The following is a 27,153-nucleotide window of genomic DNA, read 5'->3' as shown; positions in this document are numbered from 1 at the left end:
TTTGAGAAAACACTTTCACAACCACTTCCGGAAAGTATTTGGTAGAAATACGGCAGATGGATGAAGAGCTCGGCACCTACCGCTGCTTCCACAAGGTGGACAGTGGCAGTGCCAGGACAGAGGGGGCTCCCACCGCTACGCTTTGAGTTGTTTCACCGTGTGATTTCACCGTGGTTTCACTGGACACCACCCTGACCGGACTCCGGCTGAAGCATGGATAGCAGCTCTCTCCTTGGGCGACACGACACCCACGTGGTGGGGAGGTCTGTATGAGCGAAGTGAGCCTTGCTCGAGTGACACGACTACAGGCTGGTCTTCTGCGCTTTCCTGAGCGATCTGATGGCTAATTCAGGAGTTTCCTAATGACGTGGAAATTGTCAGTGCGAAAGCTGCTTGGTCAGGCAGGGCCCAGGCAAGAAGAACCGAACCAGTTTGAGAGCTAAAACGAACAGTGTGAAAAAATAAAACTTAACTACCAGAGAAACTTCAGTGCAGAAGCACCATCCTTGGTGGCAGGGTCAGAAAGGGCCCTCTCCCCCTTGCAGCCGCAGGCACAGGGTGCAGGCTGCCCCCAGACCGGGCCGGGGGGGCGAGGAGCCAGAACAGGGCCGCGGTGTTCAGGCGGTGCTGGGGCCTCCAGTGTGGGCAGCAGCACTGCCACCACGCTGTCCTTTCTGAGGTGACCTCTCTGTGAGACCTCTGTCCTGTGCTGATGACTCCTGCTATGACCGGCTGGTTCCCCCAAAACGGTGAGTCACAGAGCTGAGGTCCAGTGGTGTCCCCGTGTCCCGCTGCCAGCAGCTAGGAGGACAAGCGCAGGTCACCTGCAGCCTCCTCTGGGGCTCCTGGGGCTCCGTCGGAGGCACGGGAACCTTTGTTCTGCCACGAAGTACGACTGTGCTTATGAAAACAGCCTCAACCTTAATCCGTTTCTTCAGAAACCCTGTTCAAAGCCTGAAATCACCCTCATGACCTAAAGTACTCAAGCCCTCAGGAGCAAAGACTACAGAGGAACCTGAGCCCGTATTACCACTGTCCCATTTCACTTGCATGGTTTCCGAGAGGAGGCACATCCCACATGCTGCTCGCTCAAATGTCACAAGCCGAGAGGTCATTTGGAAGCCATGCAGTGCGTATTTTGTGTGACAATTCAGTATTTTCTTATTTGTTCTATTGCTTCCAAAAGTCCAGTTAAGTAATAAATGCAACTCCAAGTCACCCAATTGTTGGGGTTTGGAAACACCTTTTGAGATGTCTCATACAACACCCCTGCTCAAAGCAGAGTCAAGTAGAGCGTGGTACTCAGGACCTCACAGAATGACAGAACCATAGAACGTTTGGGTTGGAAGGGACTCTAGAGACCACCCAGTTCCAACCCCTGCCATAAGCAGGATGCCATCCACCAGCCCAGGTTGCTCAAAGCCCCATCCAGCCTGGCCTTGGGCACTGCCAGGGATGGGGCACCCACAGCTTTTCTGGGCAACCAGTGCCAGGGCCTCACCACCTTCACAGTAAAGAATTTCTTCCTTACGCCTAATCTACACTCTTTTAGTGTAAAGCCATTCCCCCTTGTCCCATCACTCCCTGACAGAGTCCCTCCCCAGCTCTCCTGCAGCCCCCTGTAGGCACTGGCAGGCCATTGTAAGGTCTCCCCATAGCCTTCTCTTCTGCAGGCTGAACAACCCCAACTCCCTCAGCCTGTCTGTAGGAGAGGTGCTCCAGCCCCTTGATCATCTCTGTGGTCTCCTCCGGACTCGTTCTGTGTCTTTGTGCTGGGGACCCCAGAGCTGAATGCAGTAAGCATACATCATCCAGGTGTGTTTGAATATCTCCAGGGAAGGAGACTCCACCTGTATGGGCAACCTGCTGCAGTGTTTGAGCACCCTTGCCATTTCAAACCTTTTTCTCCTGTTTAAATGAAATTGAGCTCATGTCCATTGCCCTTCAGAGGGCACCACCGAAAAAAGTCTAGCTCTGTCAGATGACTTGCCACCATCATGCAGAAATAGATAATAAGCCTCGTATGAGTCTTCTCACGGCTAAAGAAACCCAGAAAAAAATCAGGCTGCCAATTATTCACCAACATCTAAACCTCCCAAGTCCTCGAATGGCATCTGATGCTCAGCCTGAACATTTGCAAAGGGGATGCCTATGCTGGTGACTTAAAAAGCACCAGGCAGAGGCCCTGGAACATGATCACCCACATTAGCAGATATTTAGTGTGGCCCCTGACATATTTTTAGCCCAGCCTAGCTATCTCTCTGAGAAATTCTCAGCATGGTTTGGGATTTACCTTAAGCTGAGAACCATCTGCAACAGGTGGTTTGCAGCAGCTGCACTGTTCGGGCGGGTGAGAGGGCTCAGTATTATAGATGTGGGCACTAGAAGTGTTTGATAAGTATGCTACACACAAAGCCTAAGTGTCTATTGTACACTCAGGAGTGCTCCGGTCTTGAGAAATCGCACTTATCTCTCACCTGATCTGTGCTACATCGTGGACTTGGGAGAATAAGAGTCTAAATTCTTACATACCCAGAAAGTAAGGGGATCAGAGTGCCATGGCGAGCACCGAGCCTGTTAGAAAAAACAACAGAGGCACAAGTCTAACTGCTAGCATGCTTGTCCAGAAAATGTCTGACAATTCTAAATATATCTGACCTTGACTGGGTAATAAGACACAGCTCCGGTGCCAGCCTCCCTAATGAACAGGCATCCTGGGAGGCCGCACGCTCCATCCTTCCTGCCAGCAGGAGTGCAAGGTGCAGCCTCGCGCCTGAGAGCACCCCTGGGATTTCTATTTGTGCTCTCTGGGTTATAAAGAAAAACAACAACAACAACAAAAAAACATGATGGCGTAATATTAAAAAACTTAAACTGTCCAGGACACGTAATTTACAACCGTGGGATAAAAACTTCGTTTAGAAAACTGATGGCAGACAACTTAGATATTTCAAGTAGCTGGGGAGTGAAGAAATTCATCAGGGCACTTAGTTTTTGGTACTTACATAAACCCAAAGCAACCTCAGAGCTTTGTGTTCACCTCCAAAAGCCCTGAGTTTCTTAAGGCCAGAGGCTAGAACAGGGTATCCAAAAAGCTCACATCTGCAAACAATGTAAGAAGGAACTAACAACTACAGACCACTCAGCTTAACCTCAGTTCCTGGAGAGAAAACACAAAATAGAACTGCTTGGAAGTACTTAGAAGATAGGCTAAGTAACAGTCTACATGGAGTTTTTAAGAAGAAATCATGTTAAAGCAAACTACTTGCCTTCCATAGTAAAAATAATCCTGCATATAGGAGAAAAACTATCAGTGATACACTTTCACTTCAGCAATACTTCTGACATCCCCTTATGGGTTTTACAGCTTTTCCCTTAGATTTGGTAACATTAAATATTTTCATTAATATCATGGCAGATGGAATAGAGCATGTGCTTCACATCTGCAGGCTGTATCACACTGTGACGAGCTCATAGGACTTTAGAGGACACAATTAAAATATAGAATTACGTGAGAACTTCAAGAAATGGTTTGAAGAAATAGGTTGCATTCTATCAAGACAAGTGCAAACTCTCATATTTACTTTTAACCTGTCAGTTGTATAAAGACCTGCATAAAGGCAGCAGTTCTGCAAAAAAGGATCTGCAAATGAGAGTGGTTTGCAAACCAAACGTTGCCAATAACGCGCTTTTGCAGAGTCCTGGAATGGGCTGTTTGAAACAGGGAGTGCTGTGTGCTATAATGCCTGGCTTACCCCTGTTCTCTAACCCCGGTGAACTACTGTTTCCAGCCTGAGTGTAACTCAAAAAAAGCTGAGAGTCAACTGGAGAGACAGGGTGAACAAGAAGAATGACCAAAGGTCTATAAATAATGACAATGAGGAAAGTCTGAAAGACTGAAGAGAGTAAAAGAAGGAGAGGAGACAACATAGGAACTTTTAAATATACGATGCTTACTGCAAAGAAGAAAGTGATATATTATTCTTCATGTTCCCTGAGGTAGGAGAATGCTTAGTGGGCTCAAACCAAGCAAGGAATAATTATGTTAAGATTCAGGAAAATCTTTTTATCGGTAGATGAATTTACAGATTGGAACAAATTGCCTCAATGGACTCCATCTGGAGTGGACTCCATCCACTATTTGTTTTTGTTTTTGTTTTAAATTACTTGGCTAAGCGTCTGCCCAAGAAGGCTCATGCAAAGCTGAGCTGGCCCACAGTGGGCAATGCCTGCAGGTGGCCCTCCGAGCAGCCACCGAGCCGATGGGGCGCTCCAGAGTTTATCAACGTGAGTGCTGACTGCATGTGAAGCATCTGCATCTGTGGCATCAGACTACTACTTGCATAGAGATAAGAGGTATGATTGGATTTTAGAAAGCCACGTTCAGCCTTAATTTTCATACTTCAGAGCAAAGCTGTTTGTTTTGCCATTTCCACCCTCTACAGATTCCTCACAGGTCGCTGTTCTCTTACAAAGGATGCAAGAGAAAAGCTTCCTTTAATTAATAAACCAAGCTAGGTAGCTTTGTTCTCTCTATTTAAATCCAGTTTGGAAACACATCACCTGCTGCTTCCATAGCTGCAACTTTTTTCTGAGATTTTTTTCCTGCAGTATTGTAAACAGGAATGTCTCAGAACATTTTTCCCTATATATATGATAAACAATAATCCTGTCTTAAAAAAATAAAGTCATCTTTCTTCTAAGATACCCTCAGAATGCCCTATAACTCATATTTCTATCAAATCTAAAGATATTAGAGTTCTCTATTTTCAGCCTTGCGAACTAGATCATAGAACGGTTTGGGTTGGAAGAGACTTTATAGATCACCCAATTCCACCCCCCTGCCATAGGCAGGGACACCTCCCACTAGACCAGGTTGCTCAAAGATAGATAAATTACAGTTGTTTGAATAAACAACTTCCACTCTCTTCTGTTTTGATTCAAGTCATTTTTAACTTTCTCCTTTAAAGCCAGAAAATCTGACTCCCAGGCACCTTTCTGCCCCCACCACCTCTCCAGCGCTTTGATTAGGTTTTCTCTTTCAGTCTTCCTTTGTTCTCTGTTATCCTTCTGGTTACTGGTCTCCTTTCAGGCTGATTTATAAACCTCTAAAGACCTGAGAGGAAAACCACATTATTTCACAGAAACGAATAAAATATTTGACCATCACATTGGCAGTAACAAAGAACTGCTTTTAACCACAAACTTTAATTTTATTTATTTATTTATTCAGTTCTTTCTATGATGGGAAGAAGTCTTTGTGTTTAGGTTGCAATTTTGGGTGACCTCTCTAGGAGCTCAACAGTTGCATTTATTTCATTTTTTCCCCTCTAGCTGCCTACAGCCTCTCACAGAAGGGAAGTCATTTCAGTAACTGAGAAGCTCCTATCGGTCACTTTGTTCACAGAATCGGTAGTCTCAATCATTCCTTGAGTCACTGCTGATCAATAATCCCCCGGATTGTTTTACAGCCTACCCAGGAGATGCCACTACTTCCTCTGAGACAGGCAAGTAGCTTCCTGCAGCCCGTAAGGACAAATGCAGCGTTGGAACGAAAGAATTGACCAGGGACATGGAGACCTGACATAGTTTGTCACTACTCTTCTGAAGCCTAAATGACTGCAGATTGCTTTACAGAGTGAGGACCTTAATAAGCCTTTGCAGCTATCTCTGGAAGTCACTGCTCTTCTGAAAACAGTGGATTTCATGGGCGAGGGAAGTGTTACTCAGGGTAGAATGGTTCTGGAAAGTGGCTGAGGTGCTGGTGGACGCTGTGTGGGACCTGTTTCTGGCCTAAGGGTTTCCAATTAAGTTCATATATGAGCAGTGCATTACAGCTCGTGCTTGCAAATATTTCAAATGTGTGTTCTGAATACTACTATTAGGAGATAATATTACATATGATAATAGAAAGTATGCGATATCATTCAAATGTGCAAATACCAACCCGGGTTTCATGCTGGACAGCCTATATTTCTTCAGTGAATGGATTCCTCCAGAACACAGGGAAGGAAACCTGCCTATAGTCACTGCTCTCACTGCTGCCCAGCATTTTATTATCAACAAATTCTTACTGTCACAGCTCTCAGTAGCGTCTTGGGTGCATGGTACAGGATTGCAATGGCAAATGCTATTCTTGTAAATCCAGCAAGACAAAATTTATTAGAGCATTTGCATGATACTAACAACTACCTGGATGAAAGGTACCTGTCCTCTCTGTGAAATGATATGTGCTTCTTAAATCCTCTGCACTGAAAAATAATGAAAAAAAGCAACAAGCAATCCAAAACATGCACTTACTAGTCAGCATTCTTACATTTGCACTCCATCTCGCTGGGCAGGTATGAATGACTTGTGTCTTTCGGGATTTATTACTGCAGTTCCTCCCTTTAGAAAGCCAAGCGGTTTCCGCTCCCCACCTGCCCAGCAGCACTGAGCGCCAGGGACATATCCCCTCTCTACGCTCAATGTCCCTGCACCAGTGTGAGATGTAAGGCCTTCAAAGTTACTACAACAAAACCCCAAACCCTGTTTTTAACATTTGTATGAGAAAATGAACGGTTTAGCTATTTTGTCCTCTTGTAGCTTTCCTTCTCTGAGAGGCGTAAGCATCTCAGAAAGGGAATAATCCTTACTGTTATGGCATGGAAGCAACGTGGAGATCTTTTCTTGGCCCTCTTGGACACAACCCCCAGTTTTCTAACAAGGGTTCCTGAGGCCTTAATGCAGCATAACCAAACCCCCCAGTGTTACAGATCTGTGCAGAAACAATCTACAAAGTTTATTCAGAGTAAAAGCATTCTGAAGTATGGCAGAGTGTGAAAAGAAAAAAGACTTTTTGATACCGTGAATTGTAACACAGGGCTCCAGTTCTACATCATACAGCAGCAAGACTAAAGCCACAGTCTTTTTGAGCTGGAGACTAACATTTTATAAGGTAAAATGTTAAAAAAAATGTTTCATAGCTAAGCCAACTCTCCAACATTGCTGAAAGTATGATCACCATCCTTTTCTGCTTCCAGGTGCTCAGCATGAACACTGAATTCTTAAAAGTTCTGAGGATCATCGAAATGGCAAGCCCCATCCTCTCCCAGCAGTAAAATTCATAAGAAGATGAAGAAGATGATTGTAAAATCTACTTAAAATCCTCAATATCACATAGGAACAGTACAACCTTCTAGCACTGTACTTAAGTTTTCCTATGAATAGGGCATTAAACTGGGGCGCCATGCTGGCCTGTCAAGCTGGACTGGAATTTGCCACAAGGAGCCCTCAGACCTCAGCTACCGTACATCTTTTGGGGTGAAAGCAGAGGATTTAATGAGACTTTTTAATCAAGCCCCCAGAAGCCAGTTTGGCAAGCAGCTGCACTCCTCCATCACCTGGATTTAGAAGAAACTGTCAAAAACCTCTAAAGCTTGCTGCCTGTGGGCATCGGCTTCCCAGTTCCTTGGTGCAAGGACTACACCGTGTCACAGAAAGCCTGCACCGGTATTTTAGCTGCCCATCGCGGCAGTGTCACAGTGTTCTTTATGGTCGAGACAGAAATAGAAACAAGTAACAAAAATGGTTGAGATAACTACAGTACCCAGAAGAAAAGAAGACCCAAGAATGAGGCTGTGGATTTATCCTGGAAAGATGTACAACAGAAAATCTGATTTACTTGTTCTTTCTTTATTTAAAAAAACATGTATGAAATATTACCTAATGCCTAAAAGAAGAAAAATTAGATGAAGAGAATATTACAAATGTTATTTAGGTTGTAGGTACAGTAGATTTAATGAGATGAGATGATGATAGGCTTTTAGTATTACTTAATGCTGAGGGAAGAAGAGCAACCACATACTGTTTTCAAAAAAGAGCAATATGTGCAAGAACCTAATTATCGTAACTCATCCACATAACTCAACCTAATTACCCGCTCATCCATAATGGAGTATTTTCTCATATTTATCGGGTGCTCATGCTTTTCTCAGCAGGGCTGCACAGGTCAGCAGAGCCCTGCCAGGAGCGCGGTGTCCCTGTGTCCCCCTGCTCCTGCCGAGTGCCACGGGGCGCCGCTGGCGAAGCAGCAGGCACTTCGGCTCATGGCCCAGACACCGACCTCTGCTTGTAGGAATCAGCCCGCCCAGGTCCCTCAGCAGAAGCCCGGGAGGACCTGGGAATGTGCTCACAGAAAACAAAACAGAAAACAAGAGCTGAGGCAGAGCAGGTGCCGGGAGGTGGGAGAGGAGACGAAGGAGGCATTGGCTTGGCGAGAGGAAGGTAGTGTAGGACATCAGTACCAGAGGGCCTAGGGTTGCTTTGTGTATACAGCTGTACATATACGCACTTAGAATCACAAAATCATAGAAGCACAGCATATCCCGAGTTGGAAGGGACTCACAAGGCTCATCGGGTCCAGCTCCTGGCTCCACGCAGGTCCCCTTGAAATCAAACCATGCACCTGAGAGCGCTGTCCAAACGCCTCAAACTCCAGCAGGCTCGGTGCTGTGACCACTGCCCCGGGCAGCCTGTTCCAGGGCCTGGCCACCCTCTTGGTGAAGAACCTTTCCTTAACATCCAGCCTGAACCTGCCCTGACACAGCTTCGTGTGTTCCCTCAGGTCCACTTCTCCTCCCCTAATATTCATTTAACTATCCTTTCTCTTAAAAGTCATCTTACTGGCAGGTTTAACTGTATTCAAGGAATATGGCAATATCGAGGTGGGACCTGATGTGTATGTAGAAGGGATTTTGTAAGAGAGAGTAGGTGAGCAGGTTGGAGACACCAGAGGTCACTTCAGTCCCTTGCCTTTGCCAAAAAGATAGCACTCAGTAAGAAAGACCTAATTTTTTTTACCTCAGACTGATCACCTGAGCAGATCAGCAGAGGGAGACAAACAGTTCTGCTCTTAGAAGCAGTGATTTAGATGAAGTTTGGCGTTCTTTCTCTTAATTTCTTCACTTTATTCATCTAGTCACCTTCTGCTTTCCTCTTTTGCTTTCCATCTAATTGGTCTAGCGTAGCCAGCCAGCACTTATTTTAATCCACAGCACTCGGCTGTGACCAAACTGGCAAGCCAAGCATAGCCCTGAGCAACTTAAATTCAATAAAAAAGGATTCTGTCCTCTAAAGACTGTTTTGAAGAACACAGGAGTAATCCAGTCAAAGCTTCTTCTGAGTGAACGCAGACTAAGAACTGCTGTCTACCAGTGTGTAATTGCACTGGTTGCATGCCATGAGCCTCTGCTGCACCACTAAGTAAATTACATGTATCGAGTGACAGATGATGCATTCTCCTTTCTTCTCCTCTCTCCCCATTCATTTTTCTTCCTTAAAAAGAAACAGACTTGGATTTCAAGAATTAACTCTGAGATCCGGCTCAAAATTATTTTGGCCCAGTAAGACTTCAAGCAAAGGCTTTTCCCCTAAAAATGTTAATAGAATATATTTGTATTCATATTGCAAGTGACATTTATTACAGTAACGAGCCTGCAGAAGGCAGTTTTAACATTTTATCTAATTTGAGAAAATGCAGAAACTGATGGACTGAGTCAGATCCATCACCACAAAGTCCACCGTACAGCTTCCAGCAGTGATCATTGTCAACCACTTCAAAGAAAAGAATAAACAACTTTGCATTAGGCTGTTGTATGAACAGCTTCTGCATCTGGAATCCTCTTAATTTCTAGCAGTTAGAGCATGTTAAAAAAAAAAAAAAAAAGCATATTATGTCAGAAAAATAGGGCTGGAGAGGACATCAAGAAATAATTTTGTTCAGATCAGCATATCTCCAATATTCCCAACAGACACTGGTCTATCTTGGTTTTAAAGTCTTCAAATACTCCATAGCTCCTTCATGGCAGTGTGTTCCCATCTTCTGTTTTCACTAAGGTCTAGATTCATAGAAAAATATAGGTGAGAAGGGACCTCTGGAGGTTTCCAGTCCTTGTACTGCTCAGAGTAGGGCCAATTCACAGCAGGTTGCTCGAGACCTCTTCCAGCTGAGCTCTGACTATCTCCAAGGACAAAGATTCCACTTCTTCTCTGGACAACCTCTTCCAGTATTTGCCCATCATCATGGTGAAATGGTTTTCTTAATGTATAGTAGGAATTTCTTTCTTGTAACTAAGGCCTGTTGCTTCTCGTCCTTTCGCTGTGCACCTCTGCTATGTCTGGCTCATCAGCAAACAGCCGTAAGATCCCCCTTCACTTTCTCTTCTCCTTGCTGAACATACCCAGCCCTCTCAGCACCTCCTCCTACATCTTGTAGGACAGCCACTAAACACCTTACTGGCCTCTGGGTGTGCTCCGCTATGTCCACGTCTCAAACTGGGTAGCATGGAACCAGACACTGCAGATCTGATGGGGCCTCATCAGTGCTGAATGGAGGGGAGAAGGCATTCTTGGCCAGAGACACTTACCCTCCTGGCTGCCCTCTTGCCAACAAAGTCCTGCATGTGCTTGACTGCTGTGCTGCAAGGGCACACTCCTGGCTCCTTTTGCCCACCAGTGCTTCCAGGTCCTCTTCTGCAAAGCCGCTTCCAGCCGCGGGCGCTCAGCCTGCAGCACTGCAGGGCGTTATCCTGTCCCGGGTGCAGGGCTGGCACGTAGCTCTGCTGAACTGCACGAAGGTGTTCAGCAGACATGACGATGTGGTGCTCAGGGACGTGGTTTAGTTGTAGACTTGGCAGTGCTAGATTAGCAGCTGGACTTGATGATCTTGGAGGTCTTTTCCAACCTAAACGGTTCTAAGATTTTATGGTTGCCAGCTCATTCCTCCAGACCATCAAGGACTCGAGTTAGTACCACACAATGACGTCCTGACATCTGTGCAACCTGTTTTAATAGTTGCTGTGCTATTTCAAAGCCACCCGACCTCTCTGCTGTACTTACCTGCCATAAGGCATATGTTACATGTGCTACAACACGTTTACCTTCAGCAGTAAAGACTGGTGCAAACAACCCATTGGGCATCTTTGCTTTGGTCTTATCCCTCCTGACTGATCTTCAACATCTTGGTCTTCAGAGAGCCCTACTGGTTCCCTAGTCAGCATCCTACTTCTGATGGTATTGAAAATCTTTTTACTATAGACTTCAGCATTCTTTGAGAAGTGCTCTTTATATTCTCTTCCTGTCTCTGCATTTCCTGTTAACATTTAACCAGACATGTTTATGGGCTTTCTTGTGCCTTTCATTCAGGCAAGCTCTCCATTTCTTGAATGCCATCCTTTCCTTAGGACACCCTCCTTGGTTTTCTTATTGACCCATAAAAACAGTTTTTTGTATGGTTTGTTTTCTTTTTGAATTTTGACACACAGCTTTCTTGGGCTTCTAATACAGTTTTAATAGTCTCCAGGCAGTTTATAGGCTTTCTGTTTTTGCTTTTTTTTTTTTTTTGACTGATCCTTTTAGGATTTTTTTCTAATTGTTTCATTTTGACGTAGCTCCCTTTCTTGAAACGGAATATCTGCATACTGGATTTACTTGGCAAGCTCCCTCCTGCTGTGAAATCCGTGTGTGATGGTTACTGGTACAGATCAGCCAGCACAGCTAACCCCACGCAAACTCATGCCGGTGCACCATGCAGGCCTAAATGCAGGAAGGATTCTTTTTGTGGACTGTAAAACTGTGTTCAAGGAAACATCCTTTATTGCACTCAGATGAGTTTTTGCATCCCCCTCTGAAAAGGCACTGACTTAGTCTCTATGTGGGTAGCTGAAATCTCCCACTGCTGCTTACCTGTCCAAATGCTGCAGCTTGTCTTTCCTCACTTAACATTTCTTCATCACTACCATCATCTAATCAGGGGGCGGTATTTCTTCTCTATTATTAAAAATTTGGAATTTCAACTGACAAGGATTCTGCAGTTCTCCTTTTCTGTGATATTTTTATATTGTTACATTGTGTGTTTCCTTTAGGTACAATATCATTCCCCTGCCTGCATGTCCTGCTGTATCGTTCCTGTAAAGCTGGCTGCCATATACTCCATAATTATCTTTCTTTTACTGGGTCTCTGAGATGGCTGTCATATCGGGGATGTCATTTGATCTTCCCCATTTCAATTCCATATGGGTAGATAAAAATGATTCCCTATTTTTTTTGCTTTTGAATTTCCCAGTCTCTGAATCGCTCCTCTCTTTGACGTTACAAGAAGAGTATTAAAAAAAGGAGTGTGGCAGGTAAATCTCAGATATTCCGCATCACACAAGCAATGAACCCTCCCAAGCGAGCCCTGCAGCTGTGGCATGCAGCCCCAGGAGTCCCCGAGCTGCGATGGCCAACTTGGACACCAGTCACACAGCGGCTGGCCAAGGAAGGGTGATCTCCTGTCGGCAAGCAATAATTAGAAGATGCCATGAAGCAGAGCATTTGGAAGAGTGCCTAAAACTCTGATTCCTTCAGAATATGAAAAGTATGTCTATTCTGGCTGCTACTTTTTGACTGTGAATAAACACTGGATCTAGTAAATAACCTTAGGTTCCATGCTATTGAGCTTTGGACACGACGGAAGCACACCGTTACTCCCAGGTCCTTCTTCCTCCACCACGCTTCTGTCCCTGATGCCTCCCTACAAGGTAACTGACCTGGATGAGAAGAGAGCGATGCTCTGTCAAAGGGCTTTGAAAAGTCTTAATAAGCACTAGATGCTGCTTCCTTTACGTCCAAAGAAGTTGCTTCATTTTTGACCTCCTTCAGAACTACTAAGTACACACAAACAATTTGAGGTGATTTACAGCTTTTTAAATGATTAGGATCTTTCAGAACCCATATTGTGACACGTTAGTTTTTGTTACTGGAAAAAGTCAAGTCATGAGTAAGAATTCTTCCACCATCTGCCAGATCGAGACTGATTCAGCACTTACTACCTCAATAGTTTGACGTGAAGACTATGTAAAATCCTCTTTTTTCATCTAAAACAGAAAATGTACACTGTCTTGCTTTAATATTCAACATGAACATAGCTGTAGTGAACTGAATGACTTCAGAAATGCAAATATACTATTTGGTTGAGATGCTGCGAATTGATAGCTAAAAACCATTCTAAAAGTGCAATTCTTTTTTAATTAAGGAGAAATGTCTGGTCCCGTCTGTACCACGAAGCCAGATCACTGGCTGGTCACGTGCTGAAGAACATTAGGAGACGGCATGAGCTCTGACCTTGCTGGAAAGGACTTGAAAGCATTTACACAGCAAGACGTAGTGAAAAGATGAATGAAGACACTGATGTTAAAGTGCTCCTCTCGTGACACTAACGGGTGCAGGAAGCACAAACTCTGCCGCAGCACTAAGGCGGTGAAGAGAGGTCATTCCTGCTGCCAGAGGCTGTTGAAGGCGAAGCCGGTACGCGCCACGCCACGCGGATAACAGCACGTTTTGCCACAGCGACTGCCCCGAGCAGCAGCGAGGGAGCGTTTGGTGCATTTTGCTCACAGCTGTTGTAGCAGGGCTGACGCCGCGCGGCTCCGGCAGGCAGGCAGAGCAGCCAGGTGCTGGAACACGCGTTAATTAACGCAGCACACGCTGTGGCGATGTAAAAGGACAGCTGTAATTTGAGGGATCTCCACTGCTGCTCCGTACAGGCGGAGGAACGACCCTGCTGTCACTGCTCTGCTTTTGTGAGGATACAGCAACACGAAGACAGATACCTCCCCTTCCATTTCGACTGCAGCTATTCTAATAAATTTCAGTAAACTCCTAATTGCCGTGATGCTCTGTGGCAAGTTTCTGTTAAAGCAGTATTTATTTTTACCAATTTAAAGCTGTTTGGGTGTTTGTTCTTATTTATTCCATAGTAAGTGACTGCAACCATAAAAATACCCCCCGTTCTGCCTTTCAGGCTCCTTCTCTCTGGAATAAATATATTCCATAACATTTGTTCCATGATTTGTTTTCCTCAGGTACCTACTTATTCATCTCTTCTCTAGACTAAGTAGGACGGATCTGCTTATTCTCTCATCTCCCCTGACCTCGTTCCTCATCATTTGTACTGGCATTTCCTCTTCCCCAGCCGCCTGAGAAGGCAGTTTTGTGCTGGGTGAGGAGAACGAGGCAGGCGCGCTGCTCTGGGCATCAGGTGCATACAGAAAAGACGACAATTTCAGGGAGCCTGCTAACCTTAAGCTACTAATTAACCTCTAAAAAACACCTTCCACATATTCAATGTGCGGTAAAAACAGTTGAATGACAAAAACTGGAGCCGGTTCATTTACTTACTGCATTCCCAGCCTCTGCAGCCAGCCGGGCGGCGTATCTGGCAATCAGCCGGTGCTCCTCGTCCAGCCTGCCGGGGCTGTCCAGGGCGCTGCGGGGAGAAGCCACAACAGCCGTCAGCACCCGTGCCGGGGTGACAGAGGAATGGGGCAGCATTGTCCACAGCTACCCGAAACAGGAGTCGTACTGGAAGTGACCTAGCTCTTTCCCTTTTTCAGTCCTCTTCCAAAGCGGGGGCTGCTCTCGAGACCTTGCATCTCGCAGCATTTCCTCCAGGAAATACACTCTGCTTTTAAATGACTAAAATAATTAATCTTTAATAATTAATAAACTAATATAATTAGTTTTCAACAACTCGTAAATACATATAATTAGGAAAAAATCAGTTGGTCTCTGAGGAGGTCCTCTGAAAACCCTTTTGGCTTACTCTGGGTGGAACGGGTGCCTATATGAAGGAAGAAGGAGCAAAGCTTCGTCCTCGGGGGGCCTGGGGTGACAAGGGTCGGAGCAGAACAGCCTGCAGGAGGAGGAACGGAGGGATGCATCCTGGCCCAAGCAGAACATCCTCTGTCGCTGAACAGCACGAACCACAACGCAACCGTCGCTTTGTAAGTCAGCCTGACAAAACCCAAGGATGCCAAACGTGGTGATTTGAGACTGGTCCTTCACACCTCGGCTAGCAGAGGATGAAACAACTGCAGCTGCCCTGCATCGCCCCACGCAGACAGCCTGTAGCTGTCTTGGAAATGGTGCTGAAAGGGATGCTAAAAATATTTCCCATAACCAACCGTGACAGCACTGTCAAGTGACAGAACGGACACGAATACTGAAAAAGGACAAGCGGGGGAGAGACAAGAGTTGCCAGGTCCCCGAGATCAGGAGGTGGACAGCAGCACCCAGACCTTCCTCACAGCTAAGTGAGCATCATCCCGACTGCGTGTGCAGGATGTGATCAGTCTGCAATCCAGTTAGTGCCGGGAGCACTGACCCAGTCTCTAGCGCTCACAAATAACTGCCTTTTAACCACAACGGGACAAACGATAACTTCCAAGCTGCAGTAACTGAAATCAGCCCGTGTTGAGATCCACCAGCAATGCAGCTTTGTGGCTCAGTGGCTTTGCCACCACCAAACACCAGTGGAGAGCCACGGGAACAAGCAGCTTCCTAAGACAACATCCGACTGAACTGTTGGGTAGCTGCTTGTTGTCTTACTGCTGCACTAAAGATTTCCATCACTGCCTCCCTTTAATAGGGAGCCAGAGAATTAGTTACATAAACCAAAACGTTATTAGCTGAAAATCAACATTAACGTGGAAATGAGCAATGTGTTTCATGATCACAGCCTTCCGAATGCCGTCCTTGATGTTTCATGTGGGATTCATAAATACCTCGCTGGCAGCCTTACACTGCGCGGTGCTGTACCTGTACGCATTTGCAATGAAATTCGGGATCAGAATCACACCGCAAAAAAACAGCAGAGAGAAGGAGATACATATCTACAACACAGTAAGAGCTACTTTCAGTCCCCATTACCACTTTACGAGATAATTTACATTTCTTTAAGCTTAATTTCACAGATTTATGTGGACATTATTCAAAGAACCAACCCTATGCTGTATAAATGATGTTTATATAAAAACATAGCTATACCTTTGTAAAGCCAAATTTAACAAATTGAGCTCTTCTGAGACTCAAAGTCAGTCTGTGTTTGAGATGGCACAGAAACAATGCACAATTTACACAGATGAGGTCCGGATCATTATGAATTACAGCACTATGCCTCCGTGTCTGGGCTGCTGCGGATTGGTGTGAAGGCACTCGGCTCTCAGCAAGCACCAAATCGTGCAAAGGAGGAGCTGGTGAAAGGTGAGCTAAAACAGTGGGAAAAGAGAAATAAAAGAACAAAAATGGAGCCTTTACACCAGGCTTGGTGATCTTCTCACCTCATGTGAACTCGTTTTCTGTTTTGTTATTGAAGGAGAACAATTTTTCCCATCCCACTTGCTGCATTTGATGCTGGTTTGGGTCAGATCACCTCTGTAATTTAGTCTGCTCAAGTTTTTCTGCTGTTGGAGGAATACAGACCATTCCAGCCCATTCACCTTCCCTTAACCTGCCATCTCCTAACACCTCTCCCAGCTGCTGGACCTACTGCCTCTTCTCACCTGAGTGACAACATCAGACAGTAGTTATTCACAATTTCTTACTTTCTCAAGGAAAAGCTGTAATTTAATAAATATATATCTTTATATATATATATATATTGGTTTTAGAAATATTTTCTGTCCAGAGGGGAAGTGGAGTTCAAGAAGACCTCCTCAACCTCCTGCGTGCTCGCTGGCACACAACACAAGTTTAAAGTGGGAGGCTCGAGGCAGCCGGCAACTCGCCTCGCTGGAGGACTAACGGGGCAGTAAAAACAACCCAAAAAACACGCTGGGATTCTTTACATTCTCTGTGAAGGAAAACTCACTTCCTTGTAGTTCTCAGGGGGACAGGAAAGGGAGAAGACAGGGATAACCCTGGCTGCAGCCCAGAGCTCAGAAGGGAGGAGGGCACGTGAAAGAGTTCGGAGATTTGCCCGGTGGCACAGTTTTGGAAAGGTAATGCTATAGATTTCCCTGTCCTAAAAATACTGTCTGGTCTATTTTTATGATTTTGTGCTACTTATAGCACACTGATTAGTCACACCGTGAGGTCTCCCGCGTCCCCCTCGGAGTCAGGCAGTACCTGACACCCTGTGAAAGGGACGGAGGCGCTGGGGCATCGCACTCCTGGCGCGCTCCAGCCTCGGGACAACCGCGGGTGGACACAGGGCAAAAGGGCCACAGGGGGAACCCCTGGGGCATCAGGGAGGGTGAAGGGGGTTTGGGAGGACAAAGCGGCTCTTTTCTGCCAGGGTCGTCCCCTGCTCCAGCTGGGCAGGTGGATGCATAAATGCTGGAGTTAACCCAAAGGTGAGAGCGGGGGCACTGGCAGGAGGACTGGGGCAGGGGCAGGGGACACTCAGAAGCCTGTGGGTTCTGAGTGTCCCCCTTTTTTAAGCCTTCTGTGGGCTTAAGGCTCACGTGAAGCCATACCCAGGGAAAAAAATTCCTCTCGGGGCAGATGTAGTCTGCAAAGGGAAAGCCGAGACGGCAGTGCCCTGCTGTCAAACACTAACACAGGAAGAAGCTCGGACAGCCCAGCTACTGGCTGGGGGACTGGTAAGGGTGCAGGAGATGGTCAGACATCACATTTCCTTCTCAGGAGATGGTCAGCTTTGGGATCTCCAGCTCCTTGCAAAACTGCTTCGGAATTCATGATGCAGAGAAGGGGCAGAGGGCAGCAAACAGAAGGCTTGGCTTATTCTTCCAGCACTGAATTGAAGGCCCAGATGTCCCAGGTGCCAACCAGGATGTGAGGAACCGGTCTCAAATTGTGCCAGGGGAGGTTTAGATGGAATATTAGGCAGAATTTCTTCATGGAGAGGGTGGTGAAGTGTTGGAACGGGCTGCCCAGGGCAGCGGTGGAGTCCCCATCCCTGGAGGCATTTAAGAGACGTGTGGCCATGGCTCTAAGGGACATGGCTCAGTGATGGGACTCGGTAGGTCAGGCTGATGGTTGGACGTGGTGACCCTGAAGGGGTTTTCTGTGATTCTAGGATTCTAATGGTGACCCAAGAGTAAGCATCTGGGGGACAGAATAGCTTCAAGGAAAGTCATTTTCTCTTTTCACTCTGCTTTAAAGCCAGCAGTGTTGCAGACAACTGTGGTTTCAGAGTCAGGATTTTAAAGGAAACCAAATCAGAGCAGCCAAGCAGCTAGCCAGCCATCTGTCCCCCTATAGCAACTGACCAGAAGTAAAACGCAGAAATCTGGTGGCCAGCCACTCTGCGGGAAATGCAGAGTACATAAAAATAATGACACTCCCAGGAGGGCCACTTAATGGTTTTCGGGTGAAAAGCAGAGCTGGCATGGAGGCTCCACGCGGCTCATGGAACGGGGCAGGCATGCTGAACGATGGGGAATGCATGTTACGAATGCCCAGATTAAGAAATCTGTAACAAGCAACTGTTCAAGTAATAACATAAAGCTCATCAGCTTTGTAAGCTTTCTAGCTGTGTGCTGCACCACTCGCTGCACTCCGCAGATGTCTTTGCCTGTGGCACATCCTTTAGGGTGGGGTTTTCTGTTAATTCTTTGAAAAGCACTCAGCCAATTTGGCCTGCTACTACAATAATGCAGTCGGTAGAAAAAATAAAAAGTATTATTGTAAAATAAATGAAATCCACTGAGCTCTGTTTACTATAAGCCTTATGTAGCTTGGATGGAGTTTTTGGTTGAAGGACATCAGTGAATTAAATGATTCTTAATGCAATGAAAAATCTCAGGGATGGAGCTGGCCGTGGCTTCAAGGCTCTCAAAGGCTGGCTGAAGGACGTGAAAAGATACTTGATGATAAAGAGCAAATGTGAGGATGAACAACATCAGTGACTGTAAGTGGAAGAAAAGTACGAATTTGCAGCAGGGCTCTTTTTTAAGCATAATTGGTCACTGGGACAGATTGTCAGTGTTGGAGCAGCTCTCCACCACAGGGTCTCTGAAAGCCACATCTTTAGAGACCAAGCTGTTAGGCTCTGCACCGGAGTAACTGGTGTGAAACGTCTGAGGTGTTCTGGTCCCAAAGGTCTTCTGGTCCCAAAGACCCGGCAGGAGAGGGCCCATGATGAAGGTAAGAACAGCAGCAGGGCCAGAAGAGCAGCCTGCCTCCAGCAGCAGCCCAGAGCCGCTGCAAACAGGAGAGCACAGGAGCGGCCACTGACGGGTGCTACAGCAAGCGCGGTCTGACGTGGGACCTCCTGGTGTCCCCCTGGTCAGAAATGGGGACGGTCTGCAATGGCTGGCTGGGGTGCCCTGAGAATCTCCATACTGCCTGCCAAAAGCAGGAAGATATTCTTCCATATGAGAATTTTTTTGCCTCCTCCCCACCCCTAAAAAAAAGAAAAAAAGATCAAAAAAAGATCAAAAGCAGTGACAAGGGAGTACAGATTTCACCGGGAATGTGGAGAGGCGTTCTCCCGTACTGACTTGGAAGACACTCCCGTCCACAAAGAGAGCAGGATTAAAGCCATTTTCTTTATGTTTGGCTCCTTCAAGGCGTATACTGTTACTTCGGTAACAAGTGATTTTTTTTAATTCAAAGACCTAAATGACTGAAAGCCTCCACACCAGCTGGTTGCAACATGGCCACTACGGGCTACACCCAGTATTTCACTCTGTCCTATACTCTGCAAGATGCAGAATCTTCTTTGTATCTCAAAATCTGATGTTTACACTAATTGGCTGAGGGTGGGAGTCCAAAATTCCTTGGGTTTGTTGTCTTGTGAACAATATTATGGACTTTCAGTACATAGCTGGTGATAGCAGACGACAGTGACTCACTGTCAAGAAAAAAGCCTGACTTCCTCCAGAGATCTGGACAGCCAGAAAGCATTTCATCAAAACAGCAGTGGCATACAAATTTCTACATGACGGAGTGATGAAATATGACTCTAAAAATGTTATCCAGAGGATGACAATGTGAAGAGAGCAAGGCCTTTACATATAGCCCCCAGATCACTAAACCTCTGGCTCTGTAAAGGTTTAATTTAATTAGGTCCAGAAGTGGAATACGGAAGAGCCCCTGGCTATGTCCTGTGATGAAATGGGAGCGCTACATTTTGGGGCTTTAGGGTAAGAGTTCTTTACACAGACACAGATATGAAATATAAATGTGCACAAATACTAAAGCTGAGAGAAAAGAAAAGATTTTTCAAAGCATTAGCATTCTTTGGAAAGGCACAAAAAGAGACTGCCATATACGCAGGTCACATTGATGGGACTGAAAGCGCTTGCCTGCTTAGCTCAGGTTAGCAAAGCTAGTGGCGGGGTGGGACACGTGCCTGTAGCTGCAGCTGAGGTGGAGAGGTATAACCAGCGAGGAGGAGGAAGAACAATTGGAGTTGCAGAACTACGTGGGCACAAAAACTAAGGGTGAAGAAACTTAAGGTGGAAATTAGTTTCCTACTGGTGAAAAACGAGATTCCAGAATGGTCAGGAATGAACCTTTACCTTACCCGCCTGGGACGACGTTAACCAGTTTGTGCACAGGGCTCTGCACAGCGAATGCAGCGGGGTGGCACTGGGCACAGCGACCACTTCCCGATGGTGTCTGCCCCTCTGCATGCGTGTGCGTGCGGGCACACGTACTGGTGTGGTTCCAGAAGATTTCAGAGAACACTGAGTGCATCTCTGTTTGCTGGCCGAGGCCAAACACGTTTGACTGGAACGCGACTCCCAGAGGAAACAGCGTTATTGCACCCCCCCTGCTCCAGGAGCACCTTCCTAGCACTGACCGTGCACCGCTCTGCAGCCGGGTCACATAGGTTGCAATCAGCGCATGCTCATCAGCTAATCGGCTGGCAGCATCCGGGTTGCACTGTGACCTAGTAGTGGTGAAGGCAAAAGAGAGCAAACAGAACATAAATACATAAATACGAAAATTAAACACACGTGTAAATACAAAGCAAATGACTAATGAATGTTAACAAAACAAACGGTTAAAAATTAAAACAAATAGATGAGCAAATAAAAGTGTAAATATGTTTCAGCAAGTCACACGAACAAAACAGCTTCTGAAGCTAAAGGTTAAAACACGGGTTAGGAGAACATTCGGGTACCTCAATGTGCAACAAGTACATGTGGCACTTCCCTGAGCCTGCTGCAGGGTTGGGAAAGCTGTACCACCTGTACCCGTCCGACCCGAGGCACTGGGCAGCCCCTGGTGGCAGCAGTGACATTTCTACCAGCATCCGTGGTCTTCAGCGAGCCGCTTCTGGAACAGACTGCTAAGCACAGCCACGGCCACTGAGGCTGGGGTGACCTCCTGCCACCTCTGAGCTGAGCAGAACTTACCACTGCCTTTCTGCTGTCACACAGCTCCGAATCTAGGCCAAACCACGAGGGTTGCAGTTTTATTACTATGTCTAAAATTAGAAGTGGAAGCACCCAGTTTCTTCTCTTTCTCTCCTGAAACAGGCCACCAAGCAATAATACGAGGAAAGTGATACCAAACAAAATAATTTGTGGTTTCTATCAACAGAACTACCGCCTAGCAGGGATTCCTTAAATGACATAGCATTGTTGTTTGGTTTGAGCACTTATAAAAATAAAGCTGTTTCACTCTTGAGCATTTTTATGAACAGAGGCTGAGTGCAAGAAATATTTGTCAGACGTAACCCCACATTAATAATTATCTGTCTGTATGGTCCAATTAATACGTGCTGGTTTCTACCACGCTTTTATCAGCAGCATCTCAAAACCCTGGCAGAATACAGCAAAATGGTTTTCTTTTCATCCCAGGCATTGCATGCAAAGGCGGCAACAATTTGTTCACAAACCCAACGAGCGCTACACCAGTTCTGCCGTGCTAGATCTCTTCCACGTCAAGTTTTGCCTACAGACCCCAGTACGACGTCCTGCCGTGGAAATGGTGCGTGCACACAGAAAGCACAGCTCTGTAGCAGGAGGTGGGAAGTCCCGCGCAGATACAAGATCAGGTTGTTACCTGAAAGTCACTCGTGAATGTGTCATTATTTTAACATAATTCGTATTTCTTCCTGAAATACCAGAAGTTCCATTTTTCATGTCTATGTCAGGTATTCAAGCTGCTCTTTCAACTTAAAGCTGCAGTTAATTCCTCCTCCACACATGTCCAGGAACTATTTGCTTCAGCAGCTTTTACAAACACGGCATTTATTGCTTTCAGCATCAATATACAGATACTATGAAAGCAGAACTCACATTTTTCAGACACACAAACTCTTTTCTTCTCTGTTACGTGCAGCAACATGTCAGAGAAGTCTGCCAGAAGCAGAGTAAGACCTTATGAAAGGGAGGCAAAGCAGAATTACCCACATCAACCCCTCTGGGCAAGGAGCAACCTTTGTAATAATGGGTTTGTAATAAGAAAGGGACTTAACATTAACCACTGCACTGAAGAATTTTAAGCAAGCTACACTCTGTGAAGGCTGACTACTGGCAAGTACTGAAAAGCTTTGCTTTAGATAAGCATTCTAGCTGGCGCATAGCTGCAACCACAAGAATTAGGATTCTGAGACCTTTCTCATTACAACTCATCTCGCACACACTCTTGTGAAAAGGAAAAGCCCAGCAGAAATGACCACACTGTAAGTTCAAAATGGCTGTGGCTTGATGATGGCCATTATAATGATGATTAGCATTCCTGGTTTTGAAAGGGGAAAAAAAGAGTTAAATTAACATGAGTCTGAGCACTGCTCTTAGCACTTGTCTGATTTTTCATTCACGTTTCTGAACACAAGGAGGCTTGCTGGTGGTACTCCATCCCCCTCCAGAACATTGCTCAGCAGCCTCCAAACGTCAGAAAATCACGGAATGCCAAACCAAGGTACATGCTGGCAGCCTTCTCTCTGCCAAAAGAAGGGATTCTCTAGGTACATTGGCCAGCAAAGAAAGGCCAAGGAGAGCATACCCCCTGCTGATAAATGGCAGAGGAGAGAACTGGTAATGAGAGACATGGAGAAGGCTGAGGTACTCAACAGCTTCTTTGCCTCAGCCTTTGCTGCCAGGCAGGCCTCACACGTCTCTGTTGCCCTGAAGCTGAAGATGAGGGCTGGGGGAGCCAAGTCCCTCCCGCTGTAAGCAAAGAGCAGGTTGGAGACCACCTGATGAAGCTGAACGAGTACAAGTCTATGGGGCCCGATGCCATGCCTCCCAGGGTCCCCAGGGAACTGGCTGATGGAGTTGCCGAGCCTCTCCGTAGCCCATTTGAAAAGTCCTGGCAGTCAGGTGAAGTCCCTGGTGACTGGAAAAAAGGAAACATCACTCCCACTTTTAAAAAGGGTTGAAAGGAAGACCCGGGGAACTACAGGTGAGCCTCACCTCTGTGCCTGGGAAGGTCATGGAACAGATCCTCCCAGAAGCAACGTCAAGGAACATACAAGACCAGGAGGTGATGTGGGACAACCACCACGGCTTCACCGAGGGCAAATTGTGCCTGACCAGTTTGTGTTATATATATTATTATATATACCAGTCAGCATTTCTGTGATGGAGCGACTGCATAGAAAGTCAGGGTGACCTCACTGTGGCTTTTCAATACTTGAAGGGGGCTCATAAAATAGATGGAGAGCAACTTTTTTTGCTCAGTGAGATAATGATAGGACAAGGGGGAATGGTTTTAAACTACAAGAGGGGAGATTTAGATGAGAGGTTAGGAGGAAATTCTTCCCTCAGAGTGCGGTGAGGCCCTGGCACAGGCTGCCCAGAGAAGCTGTGGGTGCCCCATCCCTGGAGGTGTTCAAGGCCAGGCTGGATGGGGCTGGGGGCAGCCTGGGCTGGGGGCAGGGGTTGTGCCCATGGCAGGGGGTGGCACTGGGGGGGCTCTGAGGGCCCTGCCAGCCCAAACCATTCTACGGTTCTATGGATATCTAAGTGCAGTGGGCAGGAGAAAGAGTAGGGGCTTAATGGCACCCTGTGAGTTGCAACAGGTATTATAAAAATTTTCTAGGTATGTATGTTACTTTCATAGAGCAAAAAGTATTAAAATATAAATCTAGTGCAGGTAATCCTGCTCTGCAACACTCACAAAAAGACCTGTGGTTCAACAAAAAGCATTACACCTGTATCCACTGTCCTAGCACCCCGGTGGCTGAATGTGCTGCCCTATTTGCAGCGGGCAGCCTGCACTCGTCCCCTAGGGCAGAGACATCACGGAAATGGTGGCTGATTATTCGGGGAAAGCAGAATTTAGGTTATGCTGACACGCATCTTCAGCACTTGTTTCTAAAGGACTTTCCTTTTACTGAATTCAGATCCTCTGGGAAAGCCTGCGACAACTACAGGCAAGCTTAATTCTTTGCAAACTTCATCAGTATATATCACCTCTGGAATGTCTGCAAAGCAATTAGTGCTCATCCAAAGCCTCTACATAATCCTCAGCCTCTACATTTCTGGTGTTCTGAGGTTTAAGTCACAGAATCATAGAATCAGAGAATCATTTAGGTTGGAAAAGACCCTTAAGATCATCAAAGCCAGCCATCAGCCTAGCACTACCAAGGCCACCAAGGAAGGCACTAGGTACCCCGATGAACTAGCGCTGTGCTACAAGCGCAGAACCCGAGGCATTTCGTTGCTTTGGTTGACAAAAAGCAGCATCGTGGCTCTGCTCATCCCAGTGTGGCTCCGTCCCTCCCCGCCACCTCTGGCTCTCTCTGAAGGCCGCATGGCCAGACCCTGAAGCACCACACAGCCACGGGGCAGCTCCTGGTCACCCCAGGGACGCTCCCACAGCTGCTCGTTAGGGTCGTGGCAGGTTAGGGTGATTAGGGTCTTGTCACGGTCTCTGATCTTGCCACACGCAGTTCTGCTCCTTGCTTCTCTCGTCTTTGTTTTCAAAGTGTCAGATGCCCAAAGGCAGCTTTGGAGTAGCCCAAGCCAATCATGAATCCGAACAGGATTTGCTGAGTAATTTGAAGCAAAGTGAGAGTAACAAAGCCTTAGGAAATTAACGCTGCTTATTCTGACATCTGATAAATGTCATGCAGGAACAGTAAAAGCTACAGAAGCAACAAGATAACCACAGAACTGGCAATAGCAGTGCCCAGAACAGCATTACATCCCGGCCCTTCCCAGGGACGGGGCCTGCGACTCGCCCACACCACGGCAGCCACGGTGTGAAGTTCCTCTTCTGACCTGGAGTCACATCTCCTATGTCCTGAGGTCTCCAGCCCTACAAGGCCAGGCTGGATGGGGCTGGGGGCAGCCTGGGCTGGGGGCAGGGGTCGTGCCCATGGCAGGGGGTGGCACTGGGGGGGACGTGCCAGCCCAAGCCGCTCTGGTGTCCTGGGGTTCCCTTGCTAATGAACACAAGGTGGACGTTTGGTCTCCTGGTGAAGCTGTTCCACACAAAACACCGAGGCACTGCCTACACTGAAGAAAATCAGAATGGCTCTGCAGCTTGGCAATTAATTTACATCTGTCAAATGGGAAGGACACCCGGGGGTGTCCAGTCCACCCCTCTCCTCAACGGGGATATCAAATGGATGAGACAGCAGATTCTTGCCTAAACTGTTCCTAAAGGGTGCTGCTGTCCTGCATAACCTGGCCTAAACCTATCAGCAGAACTTTAAACATCTCTGGCCTGCAGCTTCCACCCCTGACCCGGAATCTCCACTGCTGAGAACCAGACCCGGTGCCTCTGCCCTCCGCAGGCAGGCACAGCCCTCCCGCCAGCCCCTCGCCCCCCAGGCCTCCCCCGGCGCCCTGCAGACACTTCTCCAGCCCCCCCAAAGGTCACGGCGGTGCTGTCGGTCACTGCGGGACCTGCAGTGTGTCTGCAGCCTCCTTAGCACACGCGGCCCTCAAGCACATCGGGTGACAAGCCCCTGCTACCCAAGCGCCAACAGAGTAATTGTCTCAGGTGTGCTAGGTACGGTTCTCCTTTTACAGCAACCCCCGCCACACTATTCGCTCTTTTTGCGGTAATTTTGTTCATTTGCATTCAGCTTCTAATCCATTATAACTCCCCAGATACTGTTCAACAATAGGCCTGTCTAGTCTGCCATTCTCTGCTTCTTATTCATGCGTTTTATTTTATTTTCTGTCGCTTGAAGCCGTCTTTACTCATTTCATCTTACTGATTTACAGGACCGTTCTGACTTAGAAGCTTGCCCTCTGAAGAATTTCCATAGCGTCGGTACAGAATTTATGTACACGTGTTCCCTATTTCATCATGCAAGCTATCAAGAAATAAACTGAGTAAGGCTGAACTCGGCACAGACCCCTGTGGGATCCTACCTGACACGTGCTCCCTCTTTGGTAGGAAAATATTGATATTTTCTTTCTCCGACTGTGATTTTTCAACTGCTGTTGCACCCACTTAACAGTAGTTTCAACCAGTCCACATTTAACTAGTTTATTTATGAAAATACCATATGGCAGAGTGTCAAAAGCTTTATGAGTCAATGCATTTTAAATTAATGCTTCCCCCTCCTTCCTGAGGCCACCCACCCACCCAGTACCATCCAATTTCCATTCTTTGACACGATTTGTTCTCAACATAGACGTGTCAACTATTTTTATCCCCTGTCTACGTGAGTACGGAATGATTGTTTTATAACATATTCAGGAACCTGAAGGTATTCCTTCTATCTTCAGACACGTATTTCAGCAAAAATACTTCTACGCTTACGCAGCCCAAGCACAGAGAAGCAGCAATGCCACCTCCTGACACCACCACGCCACCCACCCGCCTTTCCCCCTTTTTTCGATGAACAAAAGAATCTTGGATCAGCTCCTGGACTGCACAGGGAACGTTGCGGCCAGCGGTGCTTGTACAACCCCAGGCACAGCCGGCTGTCAGGGGAACAAGCGGCCAGTGGAGAGGAGCACTTGGGGCAGCTCTGCTGCCAGCACAGCCACGGTTGTGGCCCTCCCAAAGTTTCTTTAAAGCCTGAGGTCTGGGAAAGTTCACTGTCAAAAAAACTCCTTTGCAAACCAGCTTTCTATTTCTCCTACCCTTTGATTCATATCTACAGCTTCCAAGACAATTTTTAGACACCCCCCAGCATTACACCTGGCCTTAACTTGGCCGGACAGCAGTCAGACACCACCAAGGGCTCGTCTTGTTCCACTTTGTTTAAAAGTGAATACAGGTCTGGAAGCAGAAACTCCAAGTTATGCTATAAACATAGAATCTTTTAGCTTTCAGAAGATGGTGTTCAGGATAAAATAACACCTATTCATCCCCAAGTTAGCCACAAGCTGTGACTGAATTCTTTAACGTAGCATGGAAATGTAATCTTGCAGCATGTTTCTCACACTTTCCATATAGCGACAGCCACCATACACAACAACAGACGACACCATGCAAAGCAGTAGTCAAAAGGCAGCACGA

At 46.6% G+C, this 27,153-nt stretch overlaps 1 protein-coding gene across 9 annotated transcripts in view; it reads right to left on the bottom strand.

Moving 5' to 3' along the window:
- Positions 1-27,153, bottom strand: part of DTNB (dystrobrevin beta) — a 196,467-nt gene that overhangs the window by 68,822 nt on the left and 100,492 nt on the right. For 5 of the 9 annotated variants that reach the window (XM_035321179.1, XM_035321180.1, XM_035321183.1 and 2 more), the window contains 2 exons: positions 20,573-20,662; positions 14,200-14,287 (listed from right to left, as the gene is read on the bottom strand). The exons of 1 other annotated variant lie outside the window; for it this stretch is intronic. In XM_035321179.1, the coding sequence (XP_035177070.1) occupies positions 14,200-14,287; positions 20,573-20,662 (178 nt within the window). Of the gene's footprint in view, positions 1-14,199; positions 14,288-20,572; positions 20,665-27,153 lie in introns of those variants that run through there. 3 more of the 9 variants (XM_035321184.1, XM_035321185.1, XM_035321187.1) reach the window with 2 other exon arrangements.

Source organism: Oxyura jamaicensis, chromosome 3 (assembly GCF_011077185.1).
Source record: "Oxyura jamaicensis isolate SHBP4307 breed ruddy duck chromosome 3, BPBGC_Ojam_1.0, whole genome shotgun sequence".
NCBI classification, from domain to species: Eukaryota; Metazoa; Chordata; class Aves; order Anseriformes; family Anatidae; genus Oxyura; species Oxyura jamaicensis.
The sequence above is the reverse complement of the archived record's forward strand: the minus strand, read 5'-3'. Positions and strand labels throughout refer to the sequence as shown.